Here is a 20,119-nt window from a genome sequence, read left to right as displayed (position 1 = left end):
GGTAGATAGATAGATAGATAGTTTATTCATCCCCGTAGGGAAATTCACACTTTCAGCAGTATCCTTGTGTTGAAAATAAACTAATAATAAAATAAAAGAAATAGAATACAGAAATACCCAATATAACGTTTTGCTATAGAGTATTTAAATAGTGCTACGGAAAATACACGTTGTCATAAAAATAGGGTAATAATTGGTAAAAATGGCGGCGCCCTCTGTTGGCTGCGGCTGCATCGGCTCGCTACAACGGGTCAGGTGTATCGACATTTCGTTCTGAGTACATTGTTACAAAGAATGACAATACAAAGGAAATTATTATTATTATTATTATTAAATGTAGGGCTGGGGTTAAATGTGGGCTTTTACTCCCATGGGTGGAGTTAAAGAGCCTCATGGCATGAGGTGTTTAAATCTGGGCTAAAAACACATTTCTATTCAATAGCTTAAGAATGATGTTGAATGTCCAAGTGATATATATATATATATATATATATATATATATGTAATATATTCAAGAATCGCCCTTTGTATTGAATTAAGCGTGTCATAATTATTACCATTATTATTGATATTGTTATCATTTTATTTTTACGTTATACATTTTATGTCTTTACTTTCTTCTCTGTATTTCTACAGACCTTTCTATTCCTTTTGGGGGGTTGTTGGCTTTGCATCAGGGGCATGACCAGGGGGGCGGGGAGTGTGGGTGCTCACCCACAGACACTCAAAACAAAAACAAAAATATGATTAAATACAAGAATAAACTAAAAAAAATTTTTTTATCTAACTGTGAAACACATCCATGAAAATCACTGGAAACATAGATTAAAATGTAGTTTGAAAGGCAGTTTGCCCCTTTTATTTTTTGCTGTTTCAACCAGCAGGGGAAAAAATGTTGGTCTGTTAAGTGGACCAGACAGCAAAAGTCTAAATATACCAAACTCATTGTTATATATTTTTAGGTGCAAAAGAAAAAATATAAGGTAGAAAAACGAGTGTAAGATTCTGAGTTGAAGACAAATCAAATGGCTTCACAAACTTTTAGGTCTTCAACGTGAGGCAAGAGGTTAAAAAAAAGTACTTTTAATGTCACATTTTAAAGACAAAGGTTAACAATAATCAATCTCATTCCCGACTTCCCGGAGTTCCCGGGACGTGGAGGGGTCCGGCGCTAAGCCAGCACGCAGTGGTTTAGCCGGCGCGACACCACGTAGCCGCGCCGGCAAACGCATCGGAAGGAGCCGTCCGTGTTGACGCATCGCGCGTTGACGCACGGGAAGTCCAAATCCGCCGCGTCCTCCTCGCACTCGTTCACGTCTGACCAAGAAAAGAAAAGAAACACGTTTTTCCTTTCAGGCATCGTGCTGGGAACACAACAGCATACGGAGCGTTAGCAACGAAGCCCAGAAGATCATTGGCCCGGTCCGGAAGACATTGCCAACTCCCGATACTGTAGCGCAGAGCCATTGACCCGCTAGCTTTCCTGTCTAATTGGCCGCCAATCCCAAATTGACCTGAAGCATGCGAACGCCTGCATGGACCAGCTGGCAGAGATGTGAAGCTGCGTCCTGGCCGTCATAGACTTTCTGGACTAGTTTACAGGCTGGGGGCGTCGCTGCTGTCATGCACTTTCCGGACACATTTTCAACATCTTACCTAGGGTTTACTATGTTTGTGTACTGTAACGCTAAATGTAATTCAGCCTGGTCATCCTGGAAGGGGGATACCACTTGTGAGGTCCCTTCTCAAGGTTTCTCTTTTTCCTCACGCTGAGGTTTTGAGTTGTTCCTTGCCCGCATGGTGGTTTAAGATCAGGTCATTTTGTAATTGTAATCCTGTGCAGTCCTTTGAGACATTTGTGTGATTAAGGGCGTCATAAATAAATTTGACTTGACTTGAAATCCAAGACCCAAAGTCAATTCAATGCTCATTTTCAACTGTTTAGGGAACCTGGACACTTTTGGTCTCTTTCGAAAAGGAACACTCTCAACGTCCCCGCTGAGCAACATGGAGTCACCCGAGTCGGAACACACAGAAATAGAAGCTTTTTATTCTCGGATGAATTTTGTTTTGCAATTGAATGCTACCAGGTGAGTGTGGCATGCTTAAAGACTGCTTAGAGACTATAGCTTAAAGCCTTACCTGGTACCTTGTCCAGTGTGATCACAATCTGTAAAACTAAACATTGTATCCCAAAGTGACCATTTGGAGGACCAGTTTACAACAGTAAAACCTTTGCAAATTTGTATTTCACTTTAGACATTGTGAAAGAGTTGTTAATGTTTGACTTGTCTTTCCAGAGCTCAATCAAAGATTGTGCACACTCGCGTGTCATAAAGGCGTGTAAAAATTAATCAAGGGTGACGTCACGCACTTTCATTTTGGTGTCTTATTGGAATAGATAGATGGATAGATAGAGACTTTGGTCAACCCCGTAGGGAAATTCACACTTCCAGCAGCATCCTTGTGTTGAAAAATAAAATAATAAAACAAAAGATATAGAATACAAAAATACCCAATATAACGTTTTGCTATAGAGTATTTAAAAAGTGCTGCAGAAAATGTGAGGGTGGGGTTTCATGTGGGCTTTTACTCCCCTGGGTGGAGTTCAAGAGCCTCATGGCATGAGGAAGAAATGATCTCCTCAGGTTGTCTGTGTAATACACAGCGTTGTTCTGTTTAAAATTTCTTCGGCTAACCAATGTATCAATGATCGTTCGAATCTGTTACCACAGGATGAAGATATGGAAGTTATGTGTCGAGACCAACGAATTACAAATAGAAATATCCAACAAAGCAGGCAAAAATGTTGTATCTGTCAGCATGATGGTGTGTTGTGGAGTCATTATTTTACAAGGTTGGATTCTCTGGATGGTCCAGGATGTAAAGAAGCTATTTTTGAGGACATTCAAGGAATTTAATGACGGCCAAGGGACGTCATCGGTGAGTTACGCCGGCTTCATAGTTTTCAGTTTCTGTGAAGAGTCCATTTTGGGAAAAAAAGCATCAATTAGCTGCATCGTTGCATAAGCCGCAGGGTTGAAAAAGTCGCGGCCTATACTTCCAATTTTACGTTACTTTTACTTGAGTAACACACTTTGGTGCCGCACTTCGACGCCAAAGTCAATATTATTCACATAAAGGAAAATCCAAAGGAAATCCAAAGAAATCCTCGTTGTCACGGTCAAAGAATCGCCGCTTCCTTTTTCCACCTCTACACGGCGGACGTCATTTTCGCTTCCGGCCAATAGCTGATGAGCTTTACAAACTTTCATTCTGCTTTTCGGCCAAACCTTTCACTATTTGAGGCTTGTCATCTGCAAAATCCTGCTCATATACCTGCAGGTTGAGTCATCTTGTTTTCTTTAGGCCCCCACCACTTCAAATAGTTGCCCAACTCTGCATTTGACAATACAGTGCCATCTAGTGGTCAAGATAAGTCACGTCACCCCGCTCTCTCAGACTCACCGACGCAGGTCACGGAGGTTGCGTCCAGCCTGTAACCGTGGTAACAGTCGCAGGTGTAGCCCCGGTCCAGGCGGACGCAGGTTCCGTTCCCGCAGCCGTGAAGGATGCCGCAATCGGCCCCTGCGCTCAGGCCGGCGTAGGCCTCCGAGACGCCTGAGAAAAATCAAGGAAATCCAATGAAAAGGGATCTCGTCGCTCTCCGTCAAAATGGTGCTTCTCAAACGCTTTTAAAGAGGGCTGTTCTCAGAAAACAAGAGAAAGAAAAAGGAAGAAAGAAAGAAATCAACTAAAAGGAAAAGAGGAAAGAAAGAGTATTCTGACACACTGTATCTCTGAAGAAAAATAGAACAAAAGAAAAAGGGAAAATGGAAGAAAACATAAAAAAAAGAAAGAAGGAACCAAAGAACAAGTTGGAAAGAAAAAAAGGAAATAAAGCAAGACAAAATAAAACAAAAAAAGGAAAGAAAAAGTATTCTGACTCACTGTATCTCTGAAGAAACATAAAACAAAAGAAAAAGGGAATATGGAAGAAAACGTAAAAAAGAAAAAGAAGGTACCAAAGAACAAGTTGTAAAGAAAAAAAGGAAGAATGAGAAAGGAAACAAAGCAAAAAAAAAGAAAAAAACAAAACAAAAAAGAAAAGGAAAGAAAGAGTATTCTGACACACTGTATCTCTGAAGAAAAAGAAAACAAAAGAAAAGGGAAAATGGAAGAAAACAAAGAAAAAAGGAACCAAAGAAAAAAGGGAAGAATGAGAAAGGAAATAAAGCAAGAAAAAAGAAAAAACAAAACAGAAAATGAAAGAAAGAGTATTCTGACACACTGTAAGAGAAAATGTAAAAAAAACATGAAAAAGAAAGAAAGAAGGAACCAAACAAAAAAAGTAAGAATCAAAAACGAAAGCATGAAAAAAAAAAGAAAAAAAAAGAAAAGGAAAGAAAGCAAATGAGAAAAGAAAACTGTGAGAACAGAAAGAAGAAAATAGGGCGGGCACGACAAAAAGTCATTGAGAATGACGTATCGAAACACTCACGCTCGTACAGCCTCCTGGGGCCGGCGTACGGGGGTCCCGGCGGCGGCAGCCCCCAGGATTCGTCCTCCTCAGACTCGTCTATAGGGGGTCCGGGTAGAAGCGGGGGCCCGGCTCCTCGCCACAGGGGCGAGTCATCGTAGTCCCTCTCCGGGTAATAGCCCTCGCTAAAACAAATTCGCACAGCCTTTAATAAAGTTCAGGACTTGAAAAAATAGACGTATGGGATTTCTGATATTGCCCGCTCTATGAGGGAAAATCACTAGAGAGCGCTCCAGACCACATCAGCTGGGTCCGGTTTGCACATGCGCCTCTCGCCATCAGGCACCTGATTCCGACCCCTTGGTTGGACCACGGGTGCAGCAGCTGTACTCCGCATCAAGTTGGTTTGGATCATATCTCTTTAATTGAGTGTAGAGCATCTCATTTCGTGGCTTTTTGTGACATTAACCACGAGTTCCGAAAAGGGAAACGGTTTGTGTCCTGCTGCGCTGGTTCTACTCAAGACCCAAGAGCCAAGAAGAAATCCGCAGGCCCGAGAGTCTTTTCCATCCGGACCTCGGTGCTGTGGAATGCTCTGCACCCTTTGAGGAAGTGTTTCATTTGAGGCTTAAGACACACTTCTGTTCTATTGATCGATGCTAAAGGATTTTATACATTTGACTATAAAGGATTTTATACGAATGACTCCGTTTAATGCAAGATTTTCACTGAGTGGGCTGTAGTTCAATGCCAGGGCAGGCTGTTCGAAATGCATCCTATTTTCTCGAGTTCTGTTGATAACAGGACGCTTGAGTGTGCTGACACAGAATGTTCCAGACATCAAGGCGCTCTGTTGTGAGAACGTTGGGCGCAAGACAACAGCTTGGCATGCCCATGGGAGGAGCCGGCACACCATTATGCGGGAGAAGATGGCCAATAAGAGAAAGCTAAAGGACTTCAGAAGAAGACTTCTCGCACCGACGCCAACGTCACTTCGTCTGTCTTCAATGGAGTACACTTAGATAAATTGTTAGGTAAAATTAATCCGCCCCCGTGTGGAAATGTCAGCTGATCATTTTTCTCTCAAGAAACGAGCGGGCATAAATTGTTCGGTGAATGTAAGTTGCGTTTGGTTAATGGAGTCAGATAACTCATTCGAACAATTTGGTAAACGGGACTTTTTGATAATTAATTCCCAACAATGCCGACGTCATCCTTTCATTTTCCTCCCTTTCCGGCTGCCTGGCCGCTGGCAAAATGAGGAAGAGGACGAACCGGGACGCGTCGGCGGACTGGCAACCGAACCCGAAGCAATTTATCCTAGACCCGCCCCTCGCTCTCTTTCGGTGCCAGACGAGGGAGGCCTGAGCGTTTTCAAGTATTTCATATCGGGAAAATTCTCTGGTTACACTAGCGATAGGAGGTTGAGGATATACTGTATTTTCCGCACTATAGGGCGCACGGGGTTATAGGGCGCACCCCCAAAAAATAGTTTTTGGTCCTATATTTGACATACATAAGGCGCACCGGATTATAAGGCGCTACAATTGGAACGTCGACAAAACAGTCATATAGTTGAGTCCAACTTCTTACCCCCTCAACATTCCCAAAGCTTGCAAAGAAGCAAATACGTGTCGTAGACACGTGCGGATGCCGTGTCCGTACGATGTCGCTCAAATGCATCGTTCCATCATTCGGAAGGTTAAAGTTTTGGGATTCAAGAAATGGCAACCATTCCTTAGTTTCTATTTTCTTTTTCACTCGCAACTTTACTGTGCATACGACAATAAACACTTGGAAATGAGTTGAATTCACTCAACTCATCACAGCAACATCAAGATCGTTCTAAAACAAGATACCCGGAAAATATAAAGCCGCATAGCTCACCTAAGTTCTCCTGTAGCCATCACGTTCAATAATGATACGTAATCATGGTCTTCTTACAACCGTGAGTGTAGTAAATCCAGGAGAGTCAAATATTTACAGATACAGACTAATGAAACATGTTTCTTTATGGCGTAGTTTAGCAAGCTTGCTATTCAGTCATCTTTTTCGGCCAATTGCAGGGTTTGTTTCGGCCCTCTAGCCTATCCGAGGCTCCGGATAACTTCAGCCAATAGCGATCGATTTAACGGATGATTGACACATCTTTTTCGGCCAATTGCAGGGTTTGTTTTGGCCCTCTAGCCTATCCGAGGCTCCGAATAACTTCAGCCAATAGCGATCGATTTAACGGATGATTGACACATCTTTTTCGGCCAATTGCAGGGTTTGTTTTGGCCCTCTAGCCTATCCGAGGCTCCGAATAACTTTAGCCAATAGCGATCGATTCAAATGATGATTGACACATTGGTTAGCCAATGAAACGCCGGTATATAAATCCCAGCATACTACTCCACGTTCGGGGGAAAATCGAGTCGGCGGCTGTTGCGTAAGTTGCGAGACCTTGCGAATGAATATTGAGCCATATATAAGGCGCACTGTATTATAAGGCGCGTGGTCAGCTTTTGAAAAAAATTAAGACTTTTAGGTGCGCCTTATAGTGCGGAAAATACGGTAAGTCACATCTTAAGGAAAATGTGACAAAAGCTAAAAGGTTGGAATCCAATAAAACACAGAAGGAAAACCATACATGAAAAAAAAAACGATGTGAAACAAATACAAAAACAAAATAGTGGAGCAAAATGTTGCAGAGTGAAAAACCAATTCCAAACGGCGATTGATCCAATCAGCTGGTATGATATGGGGACACGCCCCTTTTCGCTGCTTCAGCGCAAAGGACATTTTTAAAGATCGACAATATTTGAGAGTCTGCGTTGTTCTTACTCAAAGCGAGGGGGTCCGGGGTAGGCGGGGGTGGGCGCTCCCTCCCCTGGGAAGAAGGAGTCGTCCCCTCCCGCCGGAGAATAGTCCTCATAATCGTCTGCGTCGCTGCCAAACGGTTGCAGGAAGGGCGGCTCTTTGGGCACAAAAGTCACAAGGAGCAGTGTTGGGCACGTTCTCTCAAAAAAGTCAGTAGTTACAGTGACTCAATACTTCTCCCAAAAGTACCTAATTCATCTATAGCAAAAGTAACTAGTCAACAGGGAAAGTAACTATTACATGAACAAGAAGTTGTATGTCAAAGAATTGAGGACGAAACACACTTGTTGAGATCGGAATTTCCACTTTTTGAGTGAACAGGCTTTTTCGGCTGAACTCACAAAAAAGAGCCGCCTCTTTCAGGTCCCGAACGGCTCTTCTGGTTGTTTTTGTCGCTTGAATCCCTACCCTGCCAATGATTACGTAACGGAATGACTCGAAAAGGAGGAAAATAAAGAAAAAAAAGACAAAAATGAATAAAAAAAAAACCAATAACAAATAGAAAAAGAGAGATAAAAGAAGAAGTCACTTTAAATCTTGATATAAAGACAATATAGTTCAAATGTATATCCATCTACGAAAATCGATTGTGGGGTCTAAATCAACCTCTTTTATGTGTTGTGGGAGGGATATTTTAAAAGTTGGCTAACGCTAAAAAAGATACACCAGGCATTTTGACTTTTTACAACTGGCAGTTGAAGAGGGGGAGGGGCCAGGAGAGGAGGAATCCACCCGCGCCCGTCTCCTGGCCGCGCTCCTACACTCTGGGGCCCCTTCCCCCCTCAAACTGTATTTTATTTAAGTAGAACAAAGACAAAGAAGAAAAAGAAACGCCCCTTTGGGCGGTACCAATTTTGAAACAGAGAAACGTGATACCATCTGGTTAGAAATACACACCTTTGAGGAAATAGTTTAAGCCTACTTTACAACGATAAAATACAAAACAATTTTAACCTTTTTCACCAACTCAACGTGCGTAGGATCCATGGGAACTCAAAATCATTTGTTCTACAGTAAGAGTTTTCTTTTTTGACACTGTTGTTTGCTCGGTTAGTTATCAGTGTGAGGAGTTACTGCGGCCGCTTTACTCTCTGAGTATTGTCACTGCGCTCTCGTTAGCATGCCTCGTTAGCATATGACAAAAATGAATACAAGCTAATTTAGCGTTTCGTAATTCAAGTAAAACTTGTAAATTATGGGATGGATAGGATGTGCAGTCCATGATCCGGTGTATCGAGTTTGTGAGGCTCGTGTTGTTCCCTAACCCTAACCCTCGGAACGGGTGAAGATGGCACCACTCGTTTTGTGAATTTGATGTGCTGGATCACTCATTGTATACCCTTTATATACCATCATCTCTCACAAATGGCAATCTATTTCTATGTGTCGTAGGTACAGAGAATTCTGACTTTCCCCTAAATGCCTAAAATTCTGCTCTATCCTAAAAGGTTATTAGCGTCTTTGGATATAACTCTGTATATAGGAATTGAGAGCCTTTTATACAGTCTTTTGAGATCAATTTTATGATGATGAAGAAATGATACGACGATGCTATCAGGAATAGTGACTAAAGAGTCGCCGGCTGTTGTTTCGGCCGCTCTATTTGCTCCGCTTGTGATACACGGATACCCTAACTGTGGTGGGCGTGGCTTAACGCTCACTGCGGGATCTCTGAATTGCTTCACTTGATCGAAGATATGATAAGTATTGAGGGCGGGCAAATGTGTTTTACCGTCGTGCCTTCCTGGTCCAAAGGGTCCCGGGCCGGGCGGCTCGGGGAAGAAAGAGCTGCACAGGCTGTCAAAGTCCTCTGTGGAAAAAGGAAGGGACGTTTGGACCTCGGACGACCACCTCCAGACAGAATCGGGCGTGCTATTGGCCTACCGGAGTCGCTGGGGGGGCACAGGGCGCAATCCATACCCCATCCTTGCCCGTAGAGACAGCAGCAGTCGCTAAAGGACACCTGCGCCCCCAGGAGGGGGCGCTCACACATCAGACCGGCGCTCACGGTCTGCCAGCACACCGACAGGTTCTCATCTGAGAGTGCACACAAAACCAGATTTGTACCCCCCAAAAAAAGAATAACACTTGACCGCAGCAGCAAGAGGTGTCCTTTTCAAAGTAGTAAATCTCTTTTGAAGGCTGAAAAATGGGAGCAACCTATTTACTGGATCCATTTATTAAAAGGCAACCAGACTGTTAAGATCACATACGTCGAACAAGAAGGTTCTCTAATCTCTTGAGATGATCATTGTACAGTGGTACTTAGGAATTGAATTTGTTCCAGGAGTAGCTTGGTAACCTGAAAACTTTGTAAGTAGAGATGCATTTTGTATGTATAGGCACTAATCCGTTCCAAGGCCTGCAAAAGTACATTATGATATTTTCTGAGCATCAGAACATGAAACCAATGCATGTTAAACACAAAACGAGAGGCACGTTATGTCAAAAAACAAAAGATAAAGGAAATAATAACAATATTCATTTTCCTTTTTGACTCGCGTTTACTGTAAAACTGATCCAACGACATCTGCTTTTGACAATCCGTCGGAAATATGCGAGGCAGCGTAGCGATAGCCTGGCTTGTCAGCACTCCCGGGTGATCCCTTATCACAAATTCCGCAACTTCGTGGAATTTTGCTAAATTGTCTTTCGTTTGGGCCGATTAAATGATGCGTCATCCTCCTTGTCTGAGAACTCTGTGACAGTGACACGAAGAGCATTTGAAGACAAATTTGAAGCGATAGCCAGTTTGTTGATGGAGGGCACTTCGTGTAAAGCGTCACTAGTGGGTGCGCTTTTACTGTCTATTGTTCAGGAAATCAAGGAGCGGCAAATTGCAGCAGTGTTTACTATACTGTATTTTTTACTTTGAAAGTGAGGCAATAGTTTCCCGTACCTGAAACTTTCGTATGCAGAGACATTCGTGAGTAGAGGTGCCAGAAGCAAAATGACGATCGCCAATGGTGTGCGCAATTGGTGCTAGGTGTGCGGGGTGCTTTATCTGCGTGATGGAGCTCATAAATGTATAATATAGGGTTTGTGTGGGTGCTGAAATCCTTGAGTTATAATGTTGTATTTTAAGGTCAGAAAAATGCTTGAATTTTGGGTGAAATGCTTATAAATGCTTGAAATTTTTTCCATTCACTCACTGGAGGACTTGTGACTGTTTTGTCCAAGTTGCGTGCTTTGATCATCAAAATCCGTGTCGGGTAAGTTCACCTGACGACGTGTACAGCATGCCTTCCTTTATTGCCTTTGCCTCCTTTTAGGTATGTGATCGTGACTTTTCGTTTGTGGTTTTCGCAGCGTGTCTTACAATTGATATAATATATATATGCGGGATAGCTCTCCTGTTAACGTGGCTTACAGGTGAGCCCCGTTTGCAGTCGGCTAGCTGGCTAGCCTGCTGCGTAATTGTTTCTTTGTTGTTGGCTCCAGGTTATCCTGGCTGTGTACAGCATGTTTTTGGTCGTCCAGTCTCTCATTTTTTCACTGATCGGTCCTAATAGCCATTTATATCAGCTGTTGGGGGAACCCTGGAGTTTTAGTAAGACCCCGCCTACCCAATCGCAGTAAAAAAGTCAGGACGAGAACAATATTCGCGCAGGGTTTCTTACCAAACGCAAGCTGCGAGGCGTTGACGCAATTTCGTTGGGTTTCGTCCAGCACGAGCGGCGCTTGGCAGCTGCAGAAAAACGAACCCAACGTGTTGACGCAATGGCCGCCCTCGCAGCTCTCCTGCTCGCATTCGTCCAGATCTGACAAAAAGAACGCAAAAATATCAACATTTCACCGCCATCAGAAAATTAAGCTCAAACTAAAGTAGCTTTACCCCTGGTAACAAAAGTGAGTACACCCTTAAGTAAAAGTCCCTTAAGTTCAATATTTTGTGTGGCCACCATGATTTTGCAGAACCCTTTAATCTTCTTGGTCATGGATTTCAGCAGAGCCTCAAAAATTGCCACTGGAATGCTTTTCCACTCTTCCATGACAGGACTGAGTTGGGGGATATTGAAGATCTTGTACTTCTCCATCTTCCGCATGATGATGCCCCAAAGATGATCTATTGGGTTTAGAACTGAAGACATGATTGGCCAGTCCATCCCCTTTAGAAAAGGTTTGGTCTTCTTAGAGGTGTATTTTGGGTTACTCTCATGGTGTGACCCAGTTTCTGGAAGGAGGGGCTCATTCCTTGCTCCAGTTTTCCATAGTACACGCTTGAGTTTGTGTTTCCCTTAATGAAAAGTCCCCAACTCCAGTTGCACCCATGCAGCCCCAAACCATGGCATTCCCAACACTACGCTTGATTTTAGGCACGACACAAACATGTTTGGACTCCTCACCAGGTTGCCGCCACACATGCTTCACACCATCTGAGCCAAATCAATTCATCTTTGTCTCATCAGACCACAGTTAGCCATGGCCTTTGTTGGCGGACTTCTTTTCATTGTGTCATAGCCATGTTTCTTCGGTGTTGTTCTATTAAACTTTATCATGAAATCACTGCAGAAGTGGGAGGGGTGTACTCACTTTTGCAACATAGTGTATATATTTTGCGCACCGACACACTCCAGCAGATCGACGCTGTAGACAAAACCGCTAGCGCAGAAGCAGTTGTAGCCGGGAATGTTGTTGACGCAAACGCCGTTCCTGCACACCGAGGGATGGAAGCGCTTGCACTCGTCCACGTCTGATTAAGAAAACACAAAACAAATATGGCGGACGATGGCTAAAACACTAAATATTACTAGAGCGTGAAAATGTAAAGTGTAGGCAAACTACAGCCCAAATAGGGCTTTTGAATCCTGCATGAGGAAGCAAAATGAAAATAGAATATTACAGAGTACGACATTTTTCTGCAACGCACACATTGTCCACCTGTCAGAAACCAGAACGGAGACAGGACCGGGTAGCGTAACTTTTTTACAGAGTTTTATTGGGAAGAAGGGAAAGGAGGGTACACACGATCTGGAGCTCGGTGGTCGCGGGGAGCCATTCGTTTTGAACGCGGAAGTGGGACTTCCGTGACGAGCGAGGGTGGGGAATGGAAAACAGGTCGGTAGCTGGGGTAGGGGAGCAAAGGCGTGGTCGGGAGCCAGAAACGAGTCGAAAAAGCCGGGAGTGGACGAGGTCAGGAGCCAAAACGAGTCAGAAAACCAGGAAACAGACAAGAGCAAAAACGGGCAGGAGTCAGAGTCAAAACGCTTGCCTAGTGTAACTGAGGTTCGCAGACGGTCTGACAACCGGTAGCAGAAAGCCGGGGGTTTAAAAGGAGTTAAGCAGCCAATCAGCGTCCGAGGCTACTGGTGCCAACAGAGCAGACTCAGGTGTCCCCATATCAGTAATCATGACACCACCGTCTTGCGACTACAAGTACTTCCAAAAAAGACATAAACTGTCTTATTTTATTGCCAATTTTTATTCTTTTTTTCCCTAGTTAGTTTTTTCCTTCATCTTTTTTCATTTTTTTTTCTCCTCGTATGTTTTCTTACCTTTTTATATCATTTGCTGTATATATCTAAATTCATTGGAGAAGTTAAGAATGTTGGGGTCATGTTTTCCTCCAACAGAAACCATAAATTTTTCCAATATCAAACATTTCTGCGACAGGTAGCCACTGGAGGGAACCAAAGAGCTGCAGGCTGCTCCCAATCCTGATTCAGAATATATGACATTTAGCTTTTCAAATTGCATGACGGATGATAAAGAACTTGAAGACGATATTCTCATTTTCTTACACGGTTTGTTAGGATCTGACACACCTCCTACCGAGGTTTGAACTGGGCACACCCATGATCCTGCCTCCTCCACATGGGTCCATTCATCCACAGCCAAACCATAACACAGTTCCTTGTATTAAGAATCCATTTTGCGAGTCCGCCTACCCGCGTAGCTGAAGTCCGAATCCCCGAGCGTCACGTAACCCCGCCCGCTGGGACACAACGCCAGGAAGTCGTCTGCGTGGACACAAAACAAATATGGCGAGGTTACCCCGCTTTGGCGGACCCCCGGGCCCCACCGGACCCTTACCTGAGTGGGCGGGGGGGCAGGCCTGGTAGCGGCATCCGAGGCCCCAGCCCTCCCCCAGGGTGCAGCAGCATTCTTGCAGGCTAACGTTAGCGGCTAACAGGCTGCAGGAGTCCACGTCAAAGTAGCACTCGCGGAGCTCTCCAGGAGGGGGGGGCGGCGAGGCCGAAGGCTGGACGGGAAAAGTCGCTGCGGGGACACCGGCGCCACATGAGTCACGGAAAGAGAAGAAGACGCTTCTCACCAAAAACAGCAAAAAAGATCTGGATTTCTCTGGACTATATGTTGCAGTAGCCAAAAATGCATACTTAAGTAGGAAGTCGCACTGGAGTATAGGTCGCATTTTGGGGGAAACCGATTTGATCAAATCCAACACCCGAAACATACATGTCATCTTAAAAGGGAATTTTAAACAAAAATGAAAAAAAATCCCCCTGCGTGAAATGAGATCGAAGGAAGTTTTTCACACTGCTTTATTACCCATAATACCTTGTTATAATAATCCGGTTACATGAAAGTGTTTTGACTGAGGAGGGGATGGAAACGGGATAAGCTTTAGCTTTTTCCCATTTTCCATTTTTGTCTTCTTTTTTGTCAACTGTTCATAAAAGTGGATGATTTTGAATTCATTGGAACCTTGAACAGTAGAGAAAAATAAAAATGTCTAGAGTTACTTAAGAGTGTTGAGCTTCATTTTGACCGTCATAATCCTTTCAAAACTAGGTGCAAACAAAGTTCTTTTGAAAAATGTCACAAAATACTGCAAACTAGCAGGATACCAACGTATTTCCAGAGCAGACAGAGCTAAGTGAGACAGAGGAGGGAGTGCGTGCGCAATATGTGGATAGCTCCGCCCATTGTTCTGGCTGCTTTGCTTGCTTTTTTGGATGTTCGCAGTTAATTCTGTGGGTTACTATGTGGGTAACCACATAGTAATACAATGATAAGTTGCTATTTTACGCACGGGTATCAAACTGGTATCCCTTTGCGCTAATCAGTCACAGGAGGGGGGTGGGATTTTGTAAGGTTTATTGTTCTATATTCTTTATCAATTATCCGTTATCGGTCAAATCATAGTACGCTACAAAGCCAAGGGGCCGAGACACTTGCTCTCAATCAAGAGGCCGAGTCAAGGTCCTAGCCACAGAGCCGTGCAGCGATCAGTGCGAATACACCGTTCCCGGAGGTACTGCAATACCGGGCTGATGCGTGGAGTGGACAGAGCAAGCTCTTATTCCATCTCCCGATTGCAAAAATCAAACTTACAGCATTGCTGTGTTTTACTAAAGCGCAACCGTAGAACATAGCCGCCACATGCCGACAAATCCAGAACCACAGTAGCGATCGTACTCAAATCCAGAACCACAATAAACATAGTTCACAATAAGCAGCCCTCAGCTTCAAATGTTTGGTGTGGAGCAATGAGCAACAAAATGGGAGGTAATGATACTTATAGATATGAAAATCCATTTTGGTTGGTCAAGTGTTAAAAGCAAGACAGAATTATGGTTTTGATCCGAAGGTTGTCCCTTGGTTAGGGTTTTTAATTGGGTTTTCAAAACATTGTAGGGCATCAATTTAGGTTTTTGATTGCGTTTTCAGGACATAGTACAGCATCAAGTATTATGGGTAATATGGCAGTGTGAAAAACTTCAGATCACGGGATGGTGTCTGTAGTTTGCAATAATCTGAGACTCTTTGTGATTAAGGGCCAAACAAATAAACATCACTTGACTTGACTTGTGAATTGTCCGTCTCTGATTGTCTGCCCGCTGCCCGATGATAGCTGGGATGGGCTCCAGCACCCCCGCGACCCTACTGAGGCTAAGCGGTGCAGATAATCGATGGATGAATGATACCTGGTGAGGGCATTGGACGGACGCATCGTCGAGCGTCGGCATCAAAGTCTTCCCCCGGCAGGTGGCACTGGCACAAGAAGGAGCCCTCCGTGTTGATGCAGCGGGCATCGCCGCACACGCTTGGCATGGACACGCATTCGTCTTCATCTGGAAGGCAAACAAAAGTGTTCCTCCTTAGTTAGCTTAGCGCGGTCTCAAAGAGTGAACCACTTGTGTCATTGGGGACATTTTTTCTTTACTGTCAGAATAAAGTGCAATTTCACCTCCGCTTGATGAGGGGGCCACGTTTCCGTAAAACACAGCAAACGGCACTCCATGTATGCTTTGATGTTTTTCACCAGCACAGCCAGTTCCTCGCTCTTAATTAGTAGAGTTTACATTTACCATGATTACGGACGGTACTGAAGACTCATAACGCCGCTAGCCGCTTAGCCTTAGCTCAAGCTCTGCATCCACGATAGGGCCCCCTCATCACGCCGGCGCGAGAATTCTTCAGGGCAAGGAGTCGATTCCTCGAATGAAGGCATGTTGGGAGGGTTCATTCGACGAGGGGACTGGTGATTCATGGCGGATTCGGTCGGATAAACTTTGTATTGGTTGCTGCAGCAAAACTTGTGGACAATGTGCTGATGGCTTGCGTGTCCGCTTCCTTGGGAAATGTAGTGATAAAAGCCAATCATAGTCATGTGCTTTAGATTTACTTAGACTGGAGCTATAACAATAGTTAAATGAATGCATCGCTGATATATTTTCTATCTATATGGTTGTATTTAGGGCAGCACGGCGGCGCAGTGGTTAGCGCGTGTGCGGCACAGTTCTGAGGTCATGAGATCGTACCTCCTGAGTGGAGTTTGCATGTTCTCCCCGTGCTTTCCTCCAACATTCCAAAAACATGCATGTCAGGTTGATTGGCCAAACCAAATTGTCCTTAAGTGTGAATGAGCGAGCGAATTGTCTGTCTCTGTGTGCCCTGCGACTGGCTAGCAACCAGTTCAGGGTGTCCCCTGCCCACTGACCAAAGACAGCTGGGATGAGCTCCAGCACCCCCGTGGCCCTACTGAGGAAAAGCGGTGCAGATAATGGATGGTTGTATTTATTTATATTTGTATTCATTAGCACTTATTTATTTATATTTAATATTCAAATAAAACAATCCTAGAATTACATCGTTCGTTATCTACAGGTTTATAAGCTCACTATCAAATGCGGACAAGGACATAAATGAGTTTAAATACGTTTTTTAGAAGTAACCGACTGCTTGCTCATTTGCTACTCTTTTCGACAGGGGGAAAACAATCAAAGGCGAACACTCGTGCGAGGTGTTTGAGTTTTTCCTTGCCCGCATGCCGGTTTCAGATCAGGGGATGGAGTCATTGTGGCCTGTGCAGTCCTTTGAGACATTTTGGGATGAAGGGCCAAGCAAAGAAATGTTTACTGATGCGGGGCACCTGTGGCTGCCCGGTTGGCGCCAACAGCCACGAACTCTGATTGGCTGTTGGACTCTTTTTAAACTCCTGCCTTCCTGAAAGAACCCGTCAGATCGTCTGCGAACCTATTCTCTCAGCTAGGCAAGCTTTTGTACTCTCCGACTCTATCCTGGCCTGTTTCCTGTTTGATACCTGTTGCCGACCTCTTTTCTGGACTCGTTTATGTTTTGCTCCTCCGCCCCAGCCATCGACCTGTTTTTTTCAACGACTAACCTCGCTCGACATGGAAGTGCCACTTCTGCGTTCCTGCTATCTCCGTAACTGACGATCATCAGATCGTGGATGCAAGTCCTGTTTCCTTTAATAAAAACTGAGTAAAACGAACGCAATTTGGTCCCGTCTCCGTTCCTGGTTTGAGACAAGAAATGGGACTTGACTGACCAACACAGGACCTCCCGTCAGGCGCCAGGGTAAATCCGGCATGGCACTGGCACTCGTAAGTCCCTGGCAGATTCTGACAGTCGGCGTGCGGTTCGCAGGCCGATCCGGCGGCGCACTCGTCCACATCTGGCGGAAAAAATGCCGATGTTTGCGAAAATCGGAAGCGGGAGACGGAAATTTGGGACGGACCTTGGCAAGCGCCGTCCACCGATGCCCGGAATCCCGGCGGGCAGGACGTCAGGCAGCGGTAGGATCCGATCGTATTCTGGCAGCGCTGCCCGCCTCCGCAGACGGAAACCTCGGAAGAGTTGCATTCGTCCACGTCTTAGAGGAGACAAAAACAGAAGTACGCGTTAATGGCCTGCGATAGAGACATTGTTTTGTAACTGATTGACAAAAATATTCAGCAAATTGTATATACTGATCCCCACAGCAACTTCAAACGACAGTGTGTATCATTTGACCACTAAATGTCACTATGCTGTATTGTATGAACAATAACAAGTGTGTCAAAGGACCCGGAAGAATGCAAACTGACTAAAACAAACTGTCACGGACCAGGAACGGAGACGGGACCCAATTGCGTTCGTTTTACTCGGTTTTATTTAGAAGGAGGAAAAGACTCGATCCGGGGATCGTCGGTCACAGGTAGCAGATAGCTGGGAACGAGCGCAGGTAATGTCGAGAGCGAGGAAAAACAGGTCGATGGCCAGGAGCAAAAAACATAAACGGGTCCAGAAAACGTTCGGCAACGAGAATGAGACAGAACAACAGGGCAGGATAGAGTCAAGAGTCACAAAAGTTTGCCTAGCGTGTAGCGTAGGTTCACAAACGATCCGACGAGTGTTTTCAGGGAGGCGGGGGTTTGAAAAAGAGGAAGCAGCCAATCAGCGTCCGCGGCTGTTGGCGCCAACAAAGCAGACTCAGGTGCCCCGCATCAGTAATCATGACACAATCAGTATTAAGAAAGAAAGAACAATGATGAAAAACAAGAAAAAAGTGAAAAAAGTAAACAAAAGAAAAAAGTGAAAGAAAAAATAATTGAAAATAAAACAGAAACAGGGGAAAATTCAAGAGAAAATGAAAAAAATAATAGAACCAAAAAGGAAAGAAGAATAAAAAAGCAAGAAAACAGAAAGAAAAACAAGAAGAAAAGAAATGACGCATTCACGGCAATGGCTGGCTATAATTGCAGATTTTGACGGCTGGCTCCTGAAACAAACTTTCTAAGTGGACAGGTACGTTTTACTGGCTAACTGTGTTTTTTCATGGTTTACCGAGGCAGGCGTCTTTTTCCGGGTTGCTGGCGAATCCCCGCCGGCACCGGCACTCGAAGGATCCCTCCGTGTTGACGCATCGGCCTTGGCCGCAAACGTCCGACCTGGCGCACTCGTCCACGTCTGCGTGACAGATAGAAGAATGAAATCCATACGTTCCCGATTCTTGAATGCACCGCCATCCAGACGATAATGAATCTGAAATCGATTCATGAAGGGGCAAAATGTTTTTGGATCACCTTCCCGCTCTGTCAACAGTTTACTGTATGGTACCGCTACCATGAGCTCTCATTCACCACGGACCCCACGAAAAACATACAGAAAAAAGAGGAACAGATGATTTCTGGCCATCGAAACAAAGCAAGAGATAATAGGAAGGTATGAAAACACACACCGGCGTCCAGGAGGAGTTTGGAAACGACAGAGAGGAGGACCCAGCCATCATTCCATCAGCCCAAATGAAAGACAATTTGGCAAAGTTCCATGAAGTCTCAGAATTTGTGGTAAGAAATCACCCGGAAAAAGTGTTGACGAGTCAGCCTATTACTCGTTACGATGACGTCTGCATCACGCATTTCCGCCGGATTATCAAAAGCCGGCAAAAGCAGACGTCATTGGATCCGTTTTTCAAGAAACCCCAGGCAAAAAACACTGCCGAGGACCAGTCAGCAAAGAAGCCAGTTAAAAGGTAAATAGAAGTTTGTATTATTTCCTTTATTCTTTTTTTTGACATGATGCCCCTCTTGTTTTTTAATTTATTGTGCTGTAATCTAATTTTAATTTGTATTTGTTTCATGATCTGATGCTCTTTTATGATTTCTTTAAAAATATCCTACTTTTGCGGGGCTCGGGAACGGATTAGCGCATTTACATTCAAAAGGTGTCTTTTCAGGTTACAAAGCTACTTCCAGAAGGAATCTAATTCGTAAGTAGAGGTACTACTAAACCCTATTTTCTGAATCTGAAAACCCCAAATTTAACATAAATTAAAAGGTGACCGGTAAATACAGTCAATAAAATTGGAAATGCATAATTACAGTGAAATGGTCCCGCATATGAATGAATTAAATCATTTTAGTTGACGCAACCCTTGCTCTTAATGTAGTTTTAATTTCATGTGCCTTTAGTCCAGTGCACTTTATATATGAAAAACACGTTCAACAGAGGAATATTTTTGAAGGCATACCCTATTATCATATGCTCCTTAAAGCATACCTGTGGCGCTCCAGGGCTCCATGCCCTACCAAACTGTCGTATTTTCCCTTACAAAATACAAAATCATCTTACACCATATTTTTTTTCAAACGTGTTTATTGATGTCGTTTAACGTGTTATATTGTACATGTGTTTCCTTATATCATATATATTGTTCATGAACATTTTATTGTGAAATACTGAGTTGCTCGACATGAATAGGCTTTATTATAAAAAAGGTTCAAAAATGAAGTCGCTTGGACGTTCACCGTAGAAGGAAAAAATACATGCAAATAATACATGTTCTTATTCAAATTATGAATTCATTTTCTGGATTAAATTATTGTTGATAATATACTGATTAAAGGGATAACCACAAACCTGTCTTTTCATTTTCTCCTTTTATACTTCCTTTTTTTCTTAACTTCTTTATACAACATCATCATTCGTAATAGAATGCATCAAAGAGCCGGCTCTCTTGAACGAGTTGAGCCGAAAAAGCCGGTTCTCTAAAAAGAGACGTCTTCCTTTCACTACACAACTCGAACT

At 43.9% G+C, this 20,119-nt stretch overlaps 1 protein-coding gene and 1 pseudogene across 3 annotated transcripts in view; both read right to left on the bottom strand.

The window, feature by feature from the left end:
* Window positions 1–1,067: 1,067 nt before the first annotated feature.
* The window catches only part of ltbp4 (latent transforming growth factor beta binding protein 4), a 49,385-nt gene continuing 30,333 nt past the window's right edge, over window positions 1,068–20,119 (bottom strand). For 2 of the 3 annotated variants that reach the window (XM_088345932.1, XM_088345934.1), the window contains 14 exons: window positions 18,377–18,499; window positions 17,289–17,423; window positions 17,100–17,225; window positions 15,232–15,378; window positions 13,376–13,561; window positions 13,231–13,302; window positions 11,907–12,035; window positions 10,963–11,103; window positions 9,227–9,379; window positions 9,075–9,152; window positions 7,307–7,439; window positions 4,502–4,665; window positions 3,469–3,621; window positions 1,068–1,317 (listed from right to left, as the gene is read on the bottom strand). In XM_088345932.1, coding sequence (XP_088202058.1) covers window positions 1,172–1,317; window positions 3,469–3,621; window positions 4,502–4,665; window positions 7,307–7,439; window positions 9,075–9,152; window positions 9,227–9,379; window positions 10,963–11,103; window positions 11,907–12,035; window positions 13,231–13,302; window positions 13,376–13,561; window positions 15,232–15,378; window positions 17,100–17,225; window positions 17,289–17,423; window positions 18,377–18,499 — 1,886 coding nt within the window. In that variant the 3' untranslated portion in view covers window positions 1,068–1,171. The remainder of the gene's footprint in view (window positions 1,318–3,468; window positions 3,622–4,501; window positions 4,666–7,306; window positions 7,440–9,074; window positions 9,153–9,226; window positions 9,380–10,962; window positions 11,104–11,906; window positions 12,036–13,230; window positions 13,303–13,375; window positions 13,562–15,231; window positions 15,379–17,099; window positions 17,226–17,288; window positions 17,424–18,376; window positions 18,500–20,119) is intronic. The other variant, XM_088345933.1, reaches the window with a different exon arrangement.
* Window positions 14,537–14,717, bottom strand: LOC148358995 (U2 spliceosomal RNA; annotated as a pseudogene).

Source organism: Urocampus carinirostris, chromosome 10 (genome assembly GCF_059441175.1).
Source record: "Urocampus carinirostris isolate Australia breed hairy pipefish chromosome 10, RoL_Ucar_1.0, whole genome shotgun sequence".
Lineage (NCBI taxonomy): Eukaryota > Metazoa > Chordata > Actinopteri > Syngnathiformes > Syngnathidae > Urocampus > Urocampus carinirostris.
The sequence above is the reverse complement of the archived record's forward strand: the minus strand, read 5'-3'. Positions and strand labels throughout refer to the sequence as shown.